This window comes from Phalaenopsis equestris, unplaced genomic scaffold, assembly GCF_001263595.1.
Source record: "Phalaenopsis equestris unplaced genomic scaffold, ASM126359v1 Scaffold000002, whole genome shotgun sequence".
NCBI lineage: Eukaryota > Viridiplantae > Streptophyta > Magnoliopsida > Asparagales > Orchidaceae > Phalaenopsis > Phalaenopsis equestris.
Genome location: NW_018164444.1, coordinates 1,651,688 through 1,668,858, shown reverse-complemented (window position 1 = coordinate 1,668,858; position 17,171 = coordinate 1,651,688). Strand labels below are relative to the sequence as shown.

Sequence of the window (17,171 nt, the reverse complement as noted above, 5' to 3'; positions counted from 1 at the left end):
GAATCGTAACACTTGAAAGGTTTATTATAAAAGGTGAAATGGTTCTCATAAATCACTCAGCGTGAATGGAAAAGAAAATTCTTATAAGAGATGCTGAGTCTTATTATTTAGTGAGCACTTTTGTAGGGCTATTTATCCATGTGTAAGGAATCTACCAATTACTTCTGATTTCTATTTTTTATTTTTATTGTTGAGGAAATAAGTTGATTTCATATTTTATATGATTTCTGGTTAGCTGAAACTTAAGGAGAAACCAAGTTGTGTACTTGTTTTCTTTCATTTCCTTCTCTTTTTCCTCATTTATTCGTACTCACTATTATTCGTTATAGGTGGATGATATGACTGCTGATTTGATTGTCAGCCAACTATTATTTTTAGATGCAGAGGACCAGAAGAAGGATATTAAGCTATTTATAAATTCACCCGGTGGTTCTGTCACAGCTGGTATTTTCCATATTCTTAAATTTTTTTTTATTTTTCTTTTGAAATGTTTCTACAGGTAATTTGATTTCTATTGCTTATTATGGGTTGCTTATTGCATTAACTTGCCATGAACATAAGCATAATTTGCAACTCTGAAAAACTATGGAACTATGTGATAGGAAACTCCATAGAAATTAGGGAAAATAATAATTTTATTTCTGGAACCAAATAATTCAACCTGAATGCATAAGATAAGCATCTACAATTTTAAAGGCAAACGATCTCTCTCAAACCTTACTATTCGAGATATTGGAAGTCTCTACCAAACACTAACCCTAAGACTCAAGACGACATTCACTTGCATAACCCTAACCATAAGCTATTAAGCCATATGTATAGCAAATAATACAAATAATAAAAGAGTGAATTGCCTGTAGGCTAATAAAAGACTAATTATCCCTTGGGTGCCGATCTAATATTACTCCTCTCCCAAAAAGACATTGTCCTCAAGATAGAAAAAAAATAACAATGTTCCTTCACCACTTCCTCAGTTTATTCATCCTTGCTTTCTTGTCACAGACTGTAAAACTTGTAATTTTCGATTTTTGCAACGGTGTCCTGGGGAAAACTTCTCATCACATTGAAAACATAACCTTTAAAAGTGCTTTTTCTGGATCTCTGTCTTTGTAAGACGTTGAGTGTCGCCTCCTATTGTGGCCCATGATTTTTGTCTTGTGAAGCCTCCCTCTGAGCTTCCACTACTTAAGCTCTTAGTGTCGTAATGGTTGTCGCAGCCTGTGTTGCTCTTATTACCATGTTCCATTGCATTATGATCTTCAACCGTGCTAATTTCATAGTTTCTCCTAATTCTCATAGTCCCAACGGGCGAAGTGTTGCACGTATGTGAGCCTTTAGATTCTTCATAAAATTCATCTCTAATATTGCTTCAGAAATCCTCCTCGGTCCTCCAGTTAATAGTTTGAATATCTCTCTATACTCCATGACAGTCCCTTCCTGAGTCAATACAAAGAATTGCTCGTGTAGGTCTCCTTTCTGAATGGTTCATAAATGTTCCAATAACCAATTCTTGAATTCTTCCCATGTTTTACTAATTAGTTGATGTTTTTCTCTCTATTGTACCATGCTAGAGCCTACCCTTTCAAATACAGGGCTGCTGCCGTCAAATTTTTTTTCCCCGTTAACCCATCAACAGTTAGACATCCTCTCCTTTAAAGATTAGCATCTTCAAGTTATTTATGTGTCTTCCTAATTTCTTTGACCGAAGTGCATTTTACGCGTAAGGCGGGGGTGGGGTTTCTTTATTAAACCAATATTAATTTCCCTTCTTCCATAAATATGTGTGCCCCATAATCAGCTTGTCCGTCCCCATAAGCTCCGAAATCGCCTTTTTGCTTGAAGGCTGTTGCAACAAATGACACTAGTGCGATTGGGTGCAACTGTCGGGGTCCCGTTTACCATGGTTCCTTGTTCCAATTCCAAATATTTCATATTGGTATTTTTCTGCCCTAAATTGTTCGTTGTCTTATTTTGTCTGTTGCCTCTCATTCCAACCGTCTAGATGTCATGTCATTACTTCCAAGTCTTGTTGCTCAAGTCTGCTTCCCATTTCCTTCACCTGATCTCGTTGCTTCAGATCCATCTGAGACAACGATGTTGCCCTTATGTCACACAATTTCTTTTGATTGCTATTGCTCACTTCCATTCCACACGTCATTGTTTGACCTTGTTGCAAGATTGCGAAGTGGAGGGTTTGTGTGGGACTCTATTCTTTTCTTTATCATTTCTTCTAAGGGTGTGAACCTCACCTCCAATCTCCTCTCCACTATTGTGAAACGCTTTACTATTCCAAATTTGATTTGATTAACCTCTTATGCTAGTTTTTCATTCAAAACATCCACCTTTTTGGCTTGCCCTTACTCTTGGATGGTTTTAAAACTTCTTTATGATGAAATTATGAGATTTGAAATTTTCGAATACATGTTCGGCATGTGCGGAACTCTAGACGTTGCGATCCTGAAATTCTTGTATGTGGTTTATTGGAACTATTGGAGGCCACAATTTGAAATCATGTACGCCGTAGATCCTGATCACAAGTTGCCGTCGCAAGCGACGTGGAACTTCTTTACGCCGTGATACCGATTGCTAGTTTTGACCAATAGTGACGCGAAACTTCTTTACGCTGAGATCCTTCGACCTTTCTACAATCTGTAGCTCGTGATCCTATCGTTGGCCTTCTGTGACTGTGGCATGAAAGGAGCGCCGATTGGCTACAATCCCATTGCGACCTTCTCTGCTACCTCTAGTTGCACTGTCTCGTGGATTTGGCCTCCACGATCTCGGCTATTCGCAGCCTTGGACATTGTAATCGACTTGTTCCTTTCCAGCTAGCTCCAATCGTGACTATATCACCATATTAGGTCTCGTCGCAACCCTTGTTTTCTTCCTCAAATCATGATTGTTTCGCATGGTTTAATCATTAAAACTAGTGCCTATAAAGCGTGATCTCATCGTCGCGCCCAGCTAGCTCTTATCGCGATTGTGCCGACAAAGACAATGGTTGTATGTTGCAAACCCATCGGTCTTCTCAGCGCCTGTATGTTACGAACCCTTAGTTGGCCTCCTAGTTTGCTTAGATCGCGACTGTTTCGCTAGACTAGGTCACGAAGGCCATGCAACGGAGACGATGAAGAAGTATCGATGCTTTGATACCAATTTGATAGAAAACTATACAGAAATTAGGGCAAATAATAATTTTATTTCTGGAACACTAAACAATTCAACACGAAACGAAAGATAAGCACCTACAAATCGATAAGTAGGCGATCTCTTTCAAATTCTACTATTCAAGAGAAGTTTCTCAAATACTATATTTAAGATTCAAGACAAGAATCTCATGCATAACACTATTCCTAAGCTATTAAGCCCTATTTATACCCAAAAATAAAAATAATAAAAGACTAAATTGACTGTATGCTTATAAAAGACAATTTTGCCTTTTGGTGTTGATCTAACACTGATTTTTTTGATGTATTAGTGGTTTCAATTTTCATGCTGGGCAAGTCTACTATGGAAGCTATACATTTATTGAGAGGTTTGATGGAGAAATATGCAGAGACTAACATATGATTTTTATTGATTTAGAAAAATATTATGATAGGGTTTTAAGAGAATTAGTTTGGATAGTTCTAAAAAAAAAGGTATTGAGATTGTTTACATTCAAGTCATTAAGATATGTATGTTAGATCTATTACTTGTGTTCAAATAGTAGGAGGATTGACAAAGTATTTTCCTATTTCAGTTGGATTACATTAGGGACTAGCTTTAGGCTCATATCGTTTCGCTTTAATAATGGATGTTATTATTGGACATTTATAGGAGGATGTACCTTGGTGCATGCTTTTCGCTAATAATGTCATTCTTTTTGGTAAGACTTGAGAGAGTTCAAGAAAAACTTCAATAAGGTCAACTTTAAAGTCTAAAGGCTTTCGTTTGAGTGGATCTAAAATTGAATACATGGAATGTAATTTTAGTAATAGTAGATATAGTCGCAGGGTTGTAACTATGGATGATCAAATCATTAAAAAGTGTGAACGTTTGAGATACCTCAGATCCACTGTACAAAGTGATGGTGATATAAATGAAGATGTTATTAGAAGAATTCAAGTTGGTTGGTTGAAGTGAAGAAATGCATCACGCCTATTGTGTGACATAAAAGTACTGCTTAGACTTGAAGAAAAATTTTATAAGAAAGTGATCAGATATGCAATGTTTTATGGCGCAGAATGTTGGCCTTTAAAAAAAAGCATAAAACAAAGTTAAGTGTTGCTAAGATGAGAATGGTTAGGTGGATGAGTGGCTTTACACTTATAAAGTTGGTTGGTTGAAGTGGAGGAATTCTTCGGGCCTATTGTGTGATAGAAAAATAGTGGTTTGATTGAAAGGAAAATTTTATAAGATGGTGGTGAGACCTGCAATGCTCTATGGAGAAAAATGTAGGCCTTTATAAGAGAAACATAAAACAAAGTTAAGTGTTGCCAAGATGAGAATGTGTTGATGGATGAGTGGCTTGACATTTAGAGACAAAATGCGAAACAAATAGATCCGTGAAAGGGTTGGAGTAGCTCCCGTGAGAGACAATATTAAAGAAATCCTTAGATGGTTTGATCGCATTAAACATCGACAATCTGTTTACCCCGTTAGGAGATTTGTTGTTTTAGATTTGACTTATGTTAATAAATATAGAGGTAGAACTAAAAAGACTTGGGCGTGTTGTATTAAAATTGATCTTAATTTATTAGAATTAAATGAAAATATGACAATGAATAGGACACAATGGAGGAAATTGATTCATGTAGCCAACCCCACTTAGTGGGATAAAGACTTCTTCATAAACGGTTGTTCTATTTTGACCATGGAACCCATTCTAAACATTTGTGCTTACCTTCATTATATATTTCAGCGTATATATAGTAACATATATTATTATTTCTTTTTGAATAGAAAATAACATCGAGTTCTTTAATCTTGAAATCCTTTGTTAACGCCCGTATTTGCTGTGATGTAGGACTTTCTAGGGTTTAGCCTTTTTTATGTAGTTTTACTATTAGAATAAAAAATTCATACAACGTGCAAACAAAATTCATAGGTTACAAACTTAAATATTAACAATTATTATTACATTCAATGAAAATTAATGACCTTAAATAATCTAATGACCTTCAACTAGAAATTTTAATTTAAACTCATGCTTAAGCAATTCATTAACATAATGAAACCATGTTGCGTCAAATTTGTTTTAAGTTATCCACACATTAAACTTCAATTATAAAATATAGAAGAATATGGAAAATAATCTTAAAAAAAGGCAATCCTTACGTTTTTTACTAGGATATAACTTCTTTCGAAACTCTTCATGTCTTTGATTTGATCAATGAATTGAATTGCTAGAGTATAATAAAGGCACTTCCAACTAGAAATTTAATTCAATCACCAATTACCTTTGTAGATGCCTTAAGCCCTATTTTCTAATCATAAGGCCTCAAAAGAATTCCTCTATTCAGCTCTAAAGGAGGCTATTTTTAGAATCCTGATTACATAAATTACCTTAAAACAAATTTCCACTGAAGCCTAAAACGTTAAAAGCTGCCAAAGTCAATTTACAGAATTTAGCTGCAGCTTATGTCAAAATAAGACGTGGAATACTATATGTAGAAAAGTCACTTGAGCAAGTTAACAGAAGGTTTCATGAGAACAGAGAACTGCAAAAGGAGTCAATGATTTATGGTGTCTTAGGGTCTAGTGTTTTTGGATGATGTGCACAAAAATTACAAGAAAGTACAATGTATAGTTTCTCAACTTTTAATTTAAGCAAGAGAACGTTCTTCTTTAATGCAGAATCAGAAAAGAAGCTTCATTGGCTCCAAAGGATGTTTGTAAATCCCAATGTATAGTTTCTCAACTTTTAATTTAAGCAAGAAAACATTCTTCTTTAATGCAGAATCACAAAAGAAACTTCATTGGCTCCAAAGGATGTTTGTAAAATCTGTCAAAATCTAAAATTTCATAGGCACTTTTAAGAATAATTATTGAATTTCACAAGTATTAAATTCACACCATAAAAATAATGAATAATATGTATGAAACTTGATATGATCTTAATTATATATTGAAAACAATTACAAAATAACTTAGAAGAAAGCTCACTGCCAGAAATCAATAATTGGAAGAACTATGCCTCATTTCGATAAAAGTACAATTATTCCTCATAAATTATCATTAAGGCTTAAAAAGGTTTTTGATAGAATCCACTGTCCTAGGCACCAACATCATTGGCATGATTCATTTAAATTTAGAAAGAAAATAAAAAGCATGAAGACAATTGCATATTTTGATTTCCATGATTATTGAGTCAATATTTTGATATTTTTATGCTTTTAGATTTGCAATAGAACTCTAAAGAAAGTAGGTGTGGAGTTGTTTCACATTAATCCCATACAACATGAAACTTTTGACTCCGGTAAGTATTTAGTCAATATTTCTATAAATTTGGTCTTCGCCGTTGCATTTATATAGAAATATTTATAAGTCATCTCATATAAACTCTATTTCTTCACATGTAAAGTATCTCTGATGTCTTTATTTATAGTGGGCATGATTTCTCTTCAATAATATTTTCAACTACGAGGTCAGAACTTTTAACCTTTAAGCAAATATGCAGGAACATCAATTTTAGTTTCTTCTAGAACAAAAATATTCATTTTTTAAATGATATTGATCTATTTAATCTTGTAAAGCTATGCTAATGTGCAAATTCTATTTGACATATGGCATCTTAAGGTTTAGAGTTTCTAATTTTGTTTTGATATGATTTAAACAAAATACAAGATGCACTCAAAATTCACATATCACAACTTAATATTTAACAATTATTTATTACCTTCAATGAAATAAAAAACGCAATGAAAATCAATTCAAATGTAACTTTAATATCCTATTAGTAATATTGACTATTTATTCATTGTTAAGAAAGCCACAAAGATGTCTTAAAATTCATTTACATATTGAAACTAAGTTGTATTAAATTTGATCAAAATCAATCATGTTAAAACCAATAGCAAAATCAAGAAGAATAAAAAAGAATTAAGAAAATAATTCTTAAAAATGCAAGGCCCACTTTTATACAAGTATATAATCTCTCTAGGAAAATTTCAGTCTATTTTTTGGTCGATGAATTGAATTCTGAGAGTTGAAGGAAATGAAAGGAGACTATAAGTAGAATCATGATCTTAAAAAAAACCTTAGAAATGTATTTCATTGGAACCTAGGCTATTGCAAGCCGACAAAGTTGGTTAACATATAAAGTAACTGCAGATAGTGTGAAATGAAGACCTATAAAACTTTTTAGTTGAGCAAGTTAACCAATGTTTTCAAACATATAAAGTAACTGCAGATAGTGTGAAATGAAGAGCTATAAAACTTTTTAGTAATGTTTTTTTGAGCAAGTTAACCAATGTTTTCAAAAGATTAGACAGTTGCTTGCAATCTATATATAATAATAGTGAATCTTGATATAATTTGATGGAAAAAATAAAGAGTTGGTTGCGTTTTGATTCAATGGACTGGATACTATTGAAGAAGGGAGTCCCAATGCTGAAAAATTTGCTAAAAACATTAGAAAAGATTGCTGAATATAGTCATATTCAAATGGGTAGAAAAGGTATCGTATTTATGGGAGCAATGTAGCTCAATTAATTTGCGTTGATGTAGAAATAACTAATAACACAAATCATTCATAATTGAACCTAAGGGGAGAAGAAAAAATATGAAAGAATTTAGCCCTAATCAATTACAATCAAGTATATAATGCATCATTTGATCTTTAATTATATTGCATTATTAAGCACGGCACTTTTAAATGCCTTTTGTGTCCGTTTCAGACACTAACATGGCTTTGAAATACCCTGACAAATGTTTGACACTTCCAGAATTGTCTTAAAAGCATTTTACAGTAAATTTAGGCTCCAACCCAGTACTGGCATGTGCCCCATGTGAGATTCTTGTGGAAATAAGAAGTGTTTCCCACACAAGGGCAATTGCATGTGTGAAATGGGTAATATCATACTTGCTATTATAAAATTTTTGTTCCTTCACATGAAAACTTTTTGGAAAACCATATTTTGAGTTAATTTAAATATTTGATGCAAAATACTTAATTTTTAAACTATATGATTTTTTTTCATCAAATTGTAAGACAATCCTTTATTCTACAATAATACCTTTTTTTAGAACGTAAGACATGTATTTATTGCAAAATTGGAAGAGTTGAATTTCATCTTCAGTTACTTAAGCTTGGAAATTTGGAATTAGGACTTTTGCATCAGATAGATTGTGGTTATTAACTTAATATTCGATTAGTTCTATCCTTTTTTATAGTAATGCCATATGTCAATAAAACGTTTTTTACTTTTTATTTGTTTTGATTGACATTATGTTACATTGTAAATCCATATAATATGTAGTAATTTTGAAATTGTAATTAAGATTTTCAGTCTCATTAATATGGACTGGTCACAATAAGAAGACATTTATTATTTATCATATGGATGACATAGAAATAACCTATTTTCAAGAAGCTTAATTTGATTAGCACACATTATTAATGCTTCACAATTTATGATATTTTCTTCTTTTGGATAGTTATGTCAATGATTCTATCTTTTTTGTAGAGTTTATCCATATGATATTAGGCATCATCCTGTGAAGCATTATATTTTCTATTTTTAAGAAGGTGAGAAAAACATTGAAGAATCAGAATATATCATAACAAAGGTTTTCATGCTGAACAATCTGTGAATATAAGCTTAATTTAACAGATATAGTCCAAATGCAATGTCTCGAGGAATGAATTAATACTATAAATTATGAAGGCGATTACCCGCATTATGGAATTTAGGCTGACAGGCTCATTGTCCTGAGCATCAAATCATCCTTTTGCTGAATTCTTATAGACACAATGTCATGTATTAGACATATACAAAGCAAAATCACCTACATTTTTTTTATCAGAATACAACCTTATCATTCCTTGTCATAGCTTCTTCCCATAGAACATAAAACAAAAATTTAAAACCCTAAAATTCCGATTTAATTACATGTGCAGTTTAGGTTCTATACTACCGAAGTCTACATATACTCTATTTTCCTTGTTGAATTAGAAAACTAAATTTATTGTTTCTTACAAATTGAATTCTCATATTATTACTCTTAGATCCATGATGAATGACCCCATTTGCTGCAGACCAGACACTTCAGGCACCCTTTTTTATCCCAAAAGTCCAGTTCTTTTTTAAAGAAAGTTGATGATGGTACATTTGTAAATAATGTTCATCATCCTTTGATAAAATACACATATAATAATACTTTTTGTGGAAATGGTGATTTTTCTTGTTGTAAAAAGTGTATCCATGTATCAATTTTTGTGTTACTAATTTATTGGAATTCCTTCATGCAAAGGAACATCATTACAATGTCTATTTACAAATGTTTAAACAAATGTTATTGGTAAATATGTAAATTTATGAAGTGGAAGAAGCGCCGATAACTGGGAAGTGAATATATAAAATACTGAAATCATCTGGAAAAACAGATTTGGGGTTTAATGGAAATCAACCTAATTTCTTTTTTTTTTTGTTCTTCTACATTTCTTAGACACGCATGCATATTTACCCAGAGAGAGGGCGAAGGAGGAAAGTAAACACATACTCATATATAAATATGCATGCATTCGGGGAAGTTAACTCAGGTCATGCAGCTCTTGACGCAAACCTCTTATTGATGGGTGTACGGTGGACCTCCACATCTGCTTTTAGAGTAAAGGATGAACCATCCATGCCCTCTGATGGAGCCAAGTAGAATTTCATGGGCTATTTTTTTCTGACATGTTCTGTGGTCTTCTTATTTTTTAGTTGTTAAAATTTTGGTGGCAACTATTAGCTGTTTCTAAAGGATGTAAGTTTTGATCTAGATATATCCTGATATTTTTATAATTTTTCCTTTGTATGTTCTCACAGGAATGGGGATATACGATGCCATGAAGCTGTGTAAAGCTGATGTTTCTACTGTGTGCTTGGGCCTTGCTGCATCAATGGGTGCCTTTTTGCTAGCTGCTGGAACTAAAGGAAAGAGATTCTGTATGCCAAATTCTAGAGTTATGATACATCAACCACTTGGAACAGCGGGAGGCAAAGTGAGCAAGCTCTTCTTTTTACTGTTTTATTTTGTTTCTCCTGTTATTAGGAGGTACAGAGCAAAATAACGGACCTATAAATGATATAAATCTGTAATGTTATATATTCTGAGTTCTTTCTTGGTCTTTTTCGCTCATATATCTGTAGTGACGAACCATATAAATACTTGCTAGTTCCCATGCCCGTGTTTTAGTTTGTGGCTTACAATTTTGAAATCAGAGCAGTATGTATACTTCACGAATGATTGCATGGAGAAAAAATATTCTAGATTTTTAAATGGATCACATGTTAAATGTCCATGTTTATCATTCTATATTTTGTTTTTGGCTGAATCATTTAATTTTCATCAAATCCATTAAATTTACATATGGTAGTTTAGCCTTATGTTTTTTATAAAATTACCATTGTATCCTTATTCCTTAGTGGTCATATTTTTCAAGGAATGTTGCATGCTTTTGTTGGAGTCGTGTGTTGTTTTTCCTGCTCGGTATGCTTTAATTTATGTATGTGTGTGTGTTTTATTTTTTATGATTCCATTCCTTGTATGGCATGTTATGTAATCATTGATTATTGGAATTGTCAGCACCATCTCTCCCTCTTTCTACATATATGCATGTTTTTACTATTTTTCTTCTATATGAATAGAGAATTTTCCAAAGAATTATAATTTGTCTTGATTTTTTAATTAGATAATATCCCATCGGCAAATCAAGTAATTTTATGAAATTTCAAGATCATTTGATCTTGCATCAAGCATGCACAAGTGATCTCCTAATAAGTGGTCTGGATGGTGGATAAATAATTCATTAGTTTCACAATATAGTTGTACTTAAATCAAATGAAAAGTTAACAAGAACAATTTCTATGAATTGTGTGTGTGTGTGTGTGTGAATTCAGTCTCATCATCCATACAATAGGGATGACCATCATACCAGCAGTATCTGACTTTAGTCGACAATGTTTCATAATTTTAGCGTTGGTCAGAGAGAAGTCAATAATATTGTTCTTAATGTCTTTCGCCGACAATTTTATATTATTCTCTCTCTCTCTCTCTCTCTTTCTTGCCCTCTCATTTCACTTTCTTGGAGAATCCCAGCTTTTCTTCCAGAGAACACGTTGTCTTTTGCTATTTATTTCTTCCTCTAAAGAACTGCCACCTGAGACTTTTTCCATCTCATTCTCTCTCACAACACTCTTCCTACATTATTGGGTTTTCGACCAAGGTGTATCCACTCACAAATAATATAGGACCCTACATTCTAAAAGGATTCAATTTATATATATATCTGTGTGTGTGTGTGTGTGTGTGTGCGCGCCGCCACCCGTGGCCTGTGATCCACAAAAATAATATACTGTCTTAAGTACTCTTTTTATGTCTATTTTTGGTGATATTACACTTAAAAAAAATGATATTTTTATGTTTTTATTGCAGATATTTTATTTTTAGACATTTAGAGCAAAAATGACAAAAAGAGCGAAATTTAGAGTAAAACAACCAATTTTTTGCATGCGCCAAATTGGCGCATGATGCGTCAAAATCTAGAGCACTGACGCATGATGAGCCAGAGTGGCGTATGATGCGCCAGAGTGGCGCATGATACGCCAGATATGACTTTTTCAAATTAAGGCGGTTTGAGATGAATTTTGCGCGAATTTTCACAGGGATACTTGTTCTAAGCACCCCATAGAATGATTCAATGCATGTGGACACTTTGGAATGTTCCAATTTGAAGGGATTTAACTCTTGGAACAATGAGACACATCTTTTGAAATTCAAAGTTTTGACTTTTGAATTTTGGAGGGAATTGAGATTCTTTTGAGAAGAGAGAACCAGCCAACAAAAAAGAACCTCTAGAGAGACTAGAAGGGGGAATGAAAAGTTAGAGAGAGAGAGAGAAGCGTGAGTTAGGGAGAGAAATGATGAGATTTTCTTCTAGGGTTGTAAGAGGAGAGAGAAAGTGAGTGATTTCTTCTTCATTACACTTCGAAGAGAGAATTGGGAGAGATTGTAAAGAGAGAATTGGGAGAGATTGTAAAGAGAGACTTGGAGAGAACTTTTAGGGATTTGCTTGGAAAGGATTGTGAGATAAGTTGTATTTTTTATTTCTTTTGTTTGTAAATTTATTTTCATATATGAAATCCGTGTTTTATCGTATTCTTATCATGAATTTTGAGTAGTTTTTTTTATCCTTCTTCCTACTTTGAAGAAATGATTTTGTGAAGAATTGATTTTGCTTTCTACGGTTTTAAATGTCAATATTTTGTGATGATTTGAAATCCGATCTTCATTTACTTTTCGATATGACCAATTGAATTGTTAAAATATATTGAGAATTATATGTTCTGAAAATGGATATGATTTCTACAACAAAGGGAGAATCACATTTGATTTCATGGGAGATTATTTCATTCATGGGATTAGGTGCAAATAAATAGGAAAATATATTTTGATGGATGTAAAATTGGAAGATTTTAAGGTGACATATTAGAGTCCCCAATTTGGTTCAGTTGATTGAAAACTAATGCGAGCATGTTAGCCCTCAGGGGAGGGAGTAGTGAGAGCTCTGGAGTGACAGCCGGTATCTTCTCAGCCTAACCACGGAATTAGGGACTAAACTCTGGATTAGTCAATGTTCTTTATAGCGCTCGGAAGAGGGTAAAGAATATGATTGCTCCTATTTGACATAAAATAATTTTTAAGTATATTTTACAAATAATTTCAATTTCTTCACGAGCCATATTTTCATTGTAAATGGAAGGATGTTTTCTCATACTTGAATTTTTCGTCAATAAAAACCTTTATTTTATATTTCATTAATTTACTTTTGAAAGTTTAACATTTAGTTTAATTTACTTGTTATAGTCGTACATCTGCATAGTCAGTAGCATTTCACTTAAGTAGTTTAATTTCAAACTTAGTTCTTCGCTTTATTTTTATATTATAATAGAATATAAATAACTAGCTTATATATATTTCCAGCTTTCCTGTGGGATCGATATCTAGGACTCCTTTATAGCGCTATATTACTTGAGCGATACGTATACTTGCGTAGTATGTAAACGAGAATTGTAATTTTAAAGAGATTTTTAAAGATAAATTATTTTCATTTAAATTATATTATAGTTCGGGTTACATTGCATCATTATTATTAAGCTTAACAAATTCTCGCCGCATAAGCCTGTTGGAAGAGCAACCTTTTTGAAGGTCGTAAGTCCCCTTAGGTCACGGATTCAAACCCCCCTTTGACCAGTTTGCTTGTAGCGAGTGAGCGAGAAACGTGCACATGAGAGGGAGGGTAGACGTAATATGTGAACAACTTGACGGCAAACCACTCAGATTAACAATACAAAATTTGAAAATTAGAAAACGAAACATTTTCCTGTAAGTTTACTTATATATATATTTACAAACACACCTACAAATGAGCCGATTTCATCTACCTTCATCAAGTGTCAAATCTTCATAAAAATGATCAAATTAGATCATGAAGTTGTTTATTATTTGGCTGCAGAATAGGGCCATCTTCAGGGCGGAACTAGCTTCTTTTTTTAGGTTCTGTCGAACGAACACAGCTCTTGTTCGTGTTCAGTTCGTTTGAAATTACATGTGTTTGAAATAGACTCGTGTTTGAAATTGTTCGTAAAATTATTGTTCATGTTTGTTCGTGTTCAGTTTGATTTGTTTGAAATGTTTGAAATGTTCTAATTGTTCGAATTATTGCAATTGTTTGAATTGTTCGAAATCTTATAAATTTATTATATTGTTCGAATTATTTGAATTGTTCAAAATCTTTCAAAAACTTAAATCTGTATGCAATTAATGCTTAAATTTGTATGAATCACAACACAAATGTACAATAACCGAAACACAACTCACAACAAAACCATAATATCAGATTTTATCCATAAAAATTCAGATAAAGACAATATACGAGATTTCACTCCAAAAAATTTCAAAAACTAGGTTTCACTAAAAACAACTAAATAAATCTAAAAGAAATATAAGAAAATTTAAGCTAAGAGGCGAACTTAAAGATAAATATAAAATTTTAAAGAAAAGATACTCAAAGATAACTCCTCAGTAGCCTTACAAGCAACCAAGCAAGAATATTGAGCAACCAAGCAAGAATACCGAGCAGTCGATCCAACGCCGAGTCACCGACTCTTTGAGGACAAAAAAACTTTATCGAAGACAAACGGAAGTAAAGATTAGAGAACGAACACAAACGACAAACCCTAAGCTTGTTGTGAAAAACGACGGCAATAAAGCGAAAAATTGGAACGAGAAAAGTTGCACGCAGAAAAAATACCAGAGCGACACACATATTTACGTGGTTCAGCAAAATTGCCTACGTCCACGGAGCTGCAGAGGATTTTACTACGAGGAATTGCACCGTTGAGCGTCTCGACGTTTACAAGAAAATCTCTATTTTCTTCTCTCCCTTTCTTTCTCTCTCCTCTCTTTGTCTTAGCTCTCAAAAGGACTTGGTTTTGCTTAGCTTTAAACCAAAAGATACTATTTATAGAAACCATGAGAGCGGTAGGCGGGAGGTAGGTGAGTGGTAGGTGGGATATGGTAGGTGAGTGGTGGGTGGGTGTGGTAGGTGAGCGGTAGGTGAGATACTTAATTAAGAAGCTAATTAAATTCGGTGGACTGAGTTTCCACATTACCCAACAATTCTCCCACTTGGAGACTGGAACACTGAATGCATCACCTACTAGCTGCATCATCTACTAACTGTACCGACTTTTTCCTCAAACGTGATATCCTTCACCTCTGCAACTCAAAACCCTGTTCTTCATGTCAGAAGACCAGCTGAAGTTGAGCATAATTTCAGTTTCTCACGAGTAACACCCTCAGTTGACATATCACCGTCAACGTAGCATTGTACCGGCAAACTCTTTCCTAGGTTACTCATGTATCTGCTTACAACTCCCACTGCATGAGCAATGTCCTGCTTCTGCTGAAAGCCCTTTTTAACAAGTCCAGTCTTGTAGCTCTTACTACCACCAAACGCAGTCTTCATCCGGTACACCCACTTGTTGTGCAATGTCTTCTTTCTTGGTGGAAGTTCTGCTAGTTCCCAAGTCTGATTCCCTGACAGGGAATCCGTCTCCTCCTTGGTTAGCTCCCACTTGCTCGAATTCTCATGTTGCAAGATTTCTTCATAACTCTGTGGTTTTTCCACCATTTGTTTGTACATGGTCGGATTTTCCTACCTTTGGCGCTCTCCCACTTTTCAAGAAATGGACCTTAGAAATGGCCCTTATTCTGCTTCCCTATAATGCACCTCTGACTCATGTGTCCACGCCTGAGTAAACTTGTAGTCGTATATAGTGTATCAGTTTTCTTATCCCGAGCTAGTACTAATGCTCCTTTGGTAACCTTCCAGGTGTTATCTGAGAACACCACCGAATTACCACTCTCATTGAGTTGTCCAACAAAGATGAAGTTTTTCTTCAACTCAGGAATGTGTCTGACATTTTGCAAAGTCCATTTGCTCTTGTTAGGGAGTGCAATATCAACATCTCCCATCCCCACCACATCTACAGTTTTTCCATCAGCCAAATATACCTTCCCAAAGTTACCTGCAACATAAGTTCGCATTAACTCCCGACGGGGAGATGTATGGAAGGAAGCCCCTGAATCCGGTATTCAGTCATCAACAGAACTTTAAACTGTCAGAAATAATGCATCATTTATTTCTTCAGTTACAACATTAGCGTCATCATTCTCCTTCTTCTTAGGATTCCTGCAGTTCTCTTTTATGTGGTCAGTCTTGCCACAACTCCAGCAGGTTGTCTGCTGACCTGATTTTGATTTTGATCTTCCACGGTTTGAGTTTCTGTCTTGTGATCTCTCTGGAATCAACAATCAGTGTCGAATTTGAACCCGAAGTCTCGTCAGAATCTTTCCTACGCACCTCCTCTGCCAAAATAAAATCACGAATATCATTATATTTCAGCTTAGATTTACCTGCAGAACTGCCTGCTGGCTGCCATCCTCATGGCTTCTCAGCTATTTGACAATGATGTCAACAATATCAGCGCACGTATCTCATCATCAGAATCAATCTCAACAGACGATAACTGATTTATGATAGTGTTGAAATCATTCAAGTGTTGTGCAACAAACACATCTTCCGCCATTTTCATGTTGAATAATTTTTTCATCAAATGCACCTTGTTATTCGCCGATGGCTTTTCATACATATCTGATAAAACCGTCATAAGATTTGCAGTAGTCCTCTCCTTGATGACGTTGTGGGCAACCGATCTCGATAGGGTTAATTGTATAACCCCCAGAGCCTGTCGATCCAACAGATTCCATTCCGCCTCGTCCAGCTTTTCTGGTCGATTTTCCAGTAACGGAAGATGAAATTTTTTCTTATAGAGGTAGTCCTCTATCTGCATCTTCCAGTAAGCAAAATCTGTGTCATTGAACTTCTCCATCCCCGATGTTATCACTTCGTCTTCGCCCATTGTTATTCCTTAGATTCAAACTCAAAGCTCTGATACCGGTTGTGTGAAAAACAACGACAATAAAACGACAATGACAATAAAGCGAAAAATGGAATGAGAAAAAATTGCACTCATAAAAAAACATCAGAGCGACATACAGATTTATGTGGTTTGGCAAATTTGCCTACGTCCACGGAGCTGAAGAGGATTTATTTCTTCAAGGAATTACACCGTCGAGCGCCTCGACGTTTATAAGAAATTCTCTATTTTTTTTCTCTCCCTTACTCTCTCTCTCTCTCTTCCTCTTTCTCTTAGCTCTCAAGAGGACTTGGTTTGGTCTTGCTTGACTTTAAACCAAAAGATACTATTTATATAAACCATAAGAGCGGTAGGTGGGAGGTAGTTGAGCGGTAGGTGAGATGTGGTAGGTGAGCGATAAGTGGGTGTGGTAGGTGGGCGGTAGGTGGGTGTGGTAGGTGGGCGATAAGTGAGATACTTAATTAAGAAACTAATAAAATT

The 17,171-nt window shown here is 34.4% G+C and overlaps 1 protein-coding gene across 1 annotated transcript in view; it reads left to right on the top strand.

The window, feature by feature from the left end:
• The window catches only part of LOC110032086 (ATP-dependent Clp protease proteolytic subunit 3, chloroplastic-like), a 16,375-nt gene extending 6,117 nt beyond the window's left edge, over positions 1 to 10,258 (top strand). Inside the window, exons 2-3 of the mRNA XM_020735603.1 lie at positions 330 to 444; positions 10,014 to 10,258. Of these exons, the coding sequence (XP_020591262.1) occupies positions 330 to 444; positions 10,014 to 10,258 (360 nt within the window). The remainder of the gene's footprint in view (positions 1 to 329; positions 445 to 10,013) is intronic.
• The last annotated feature ends 6,913 nt before the right edge of the window (positions 10,259 to 17,171 follow it).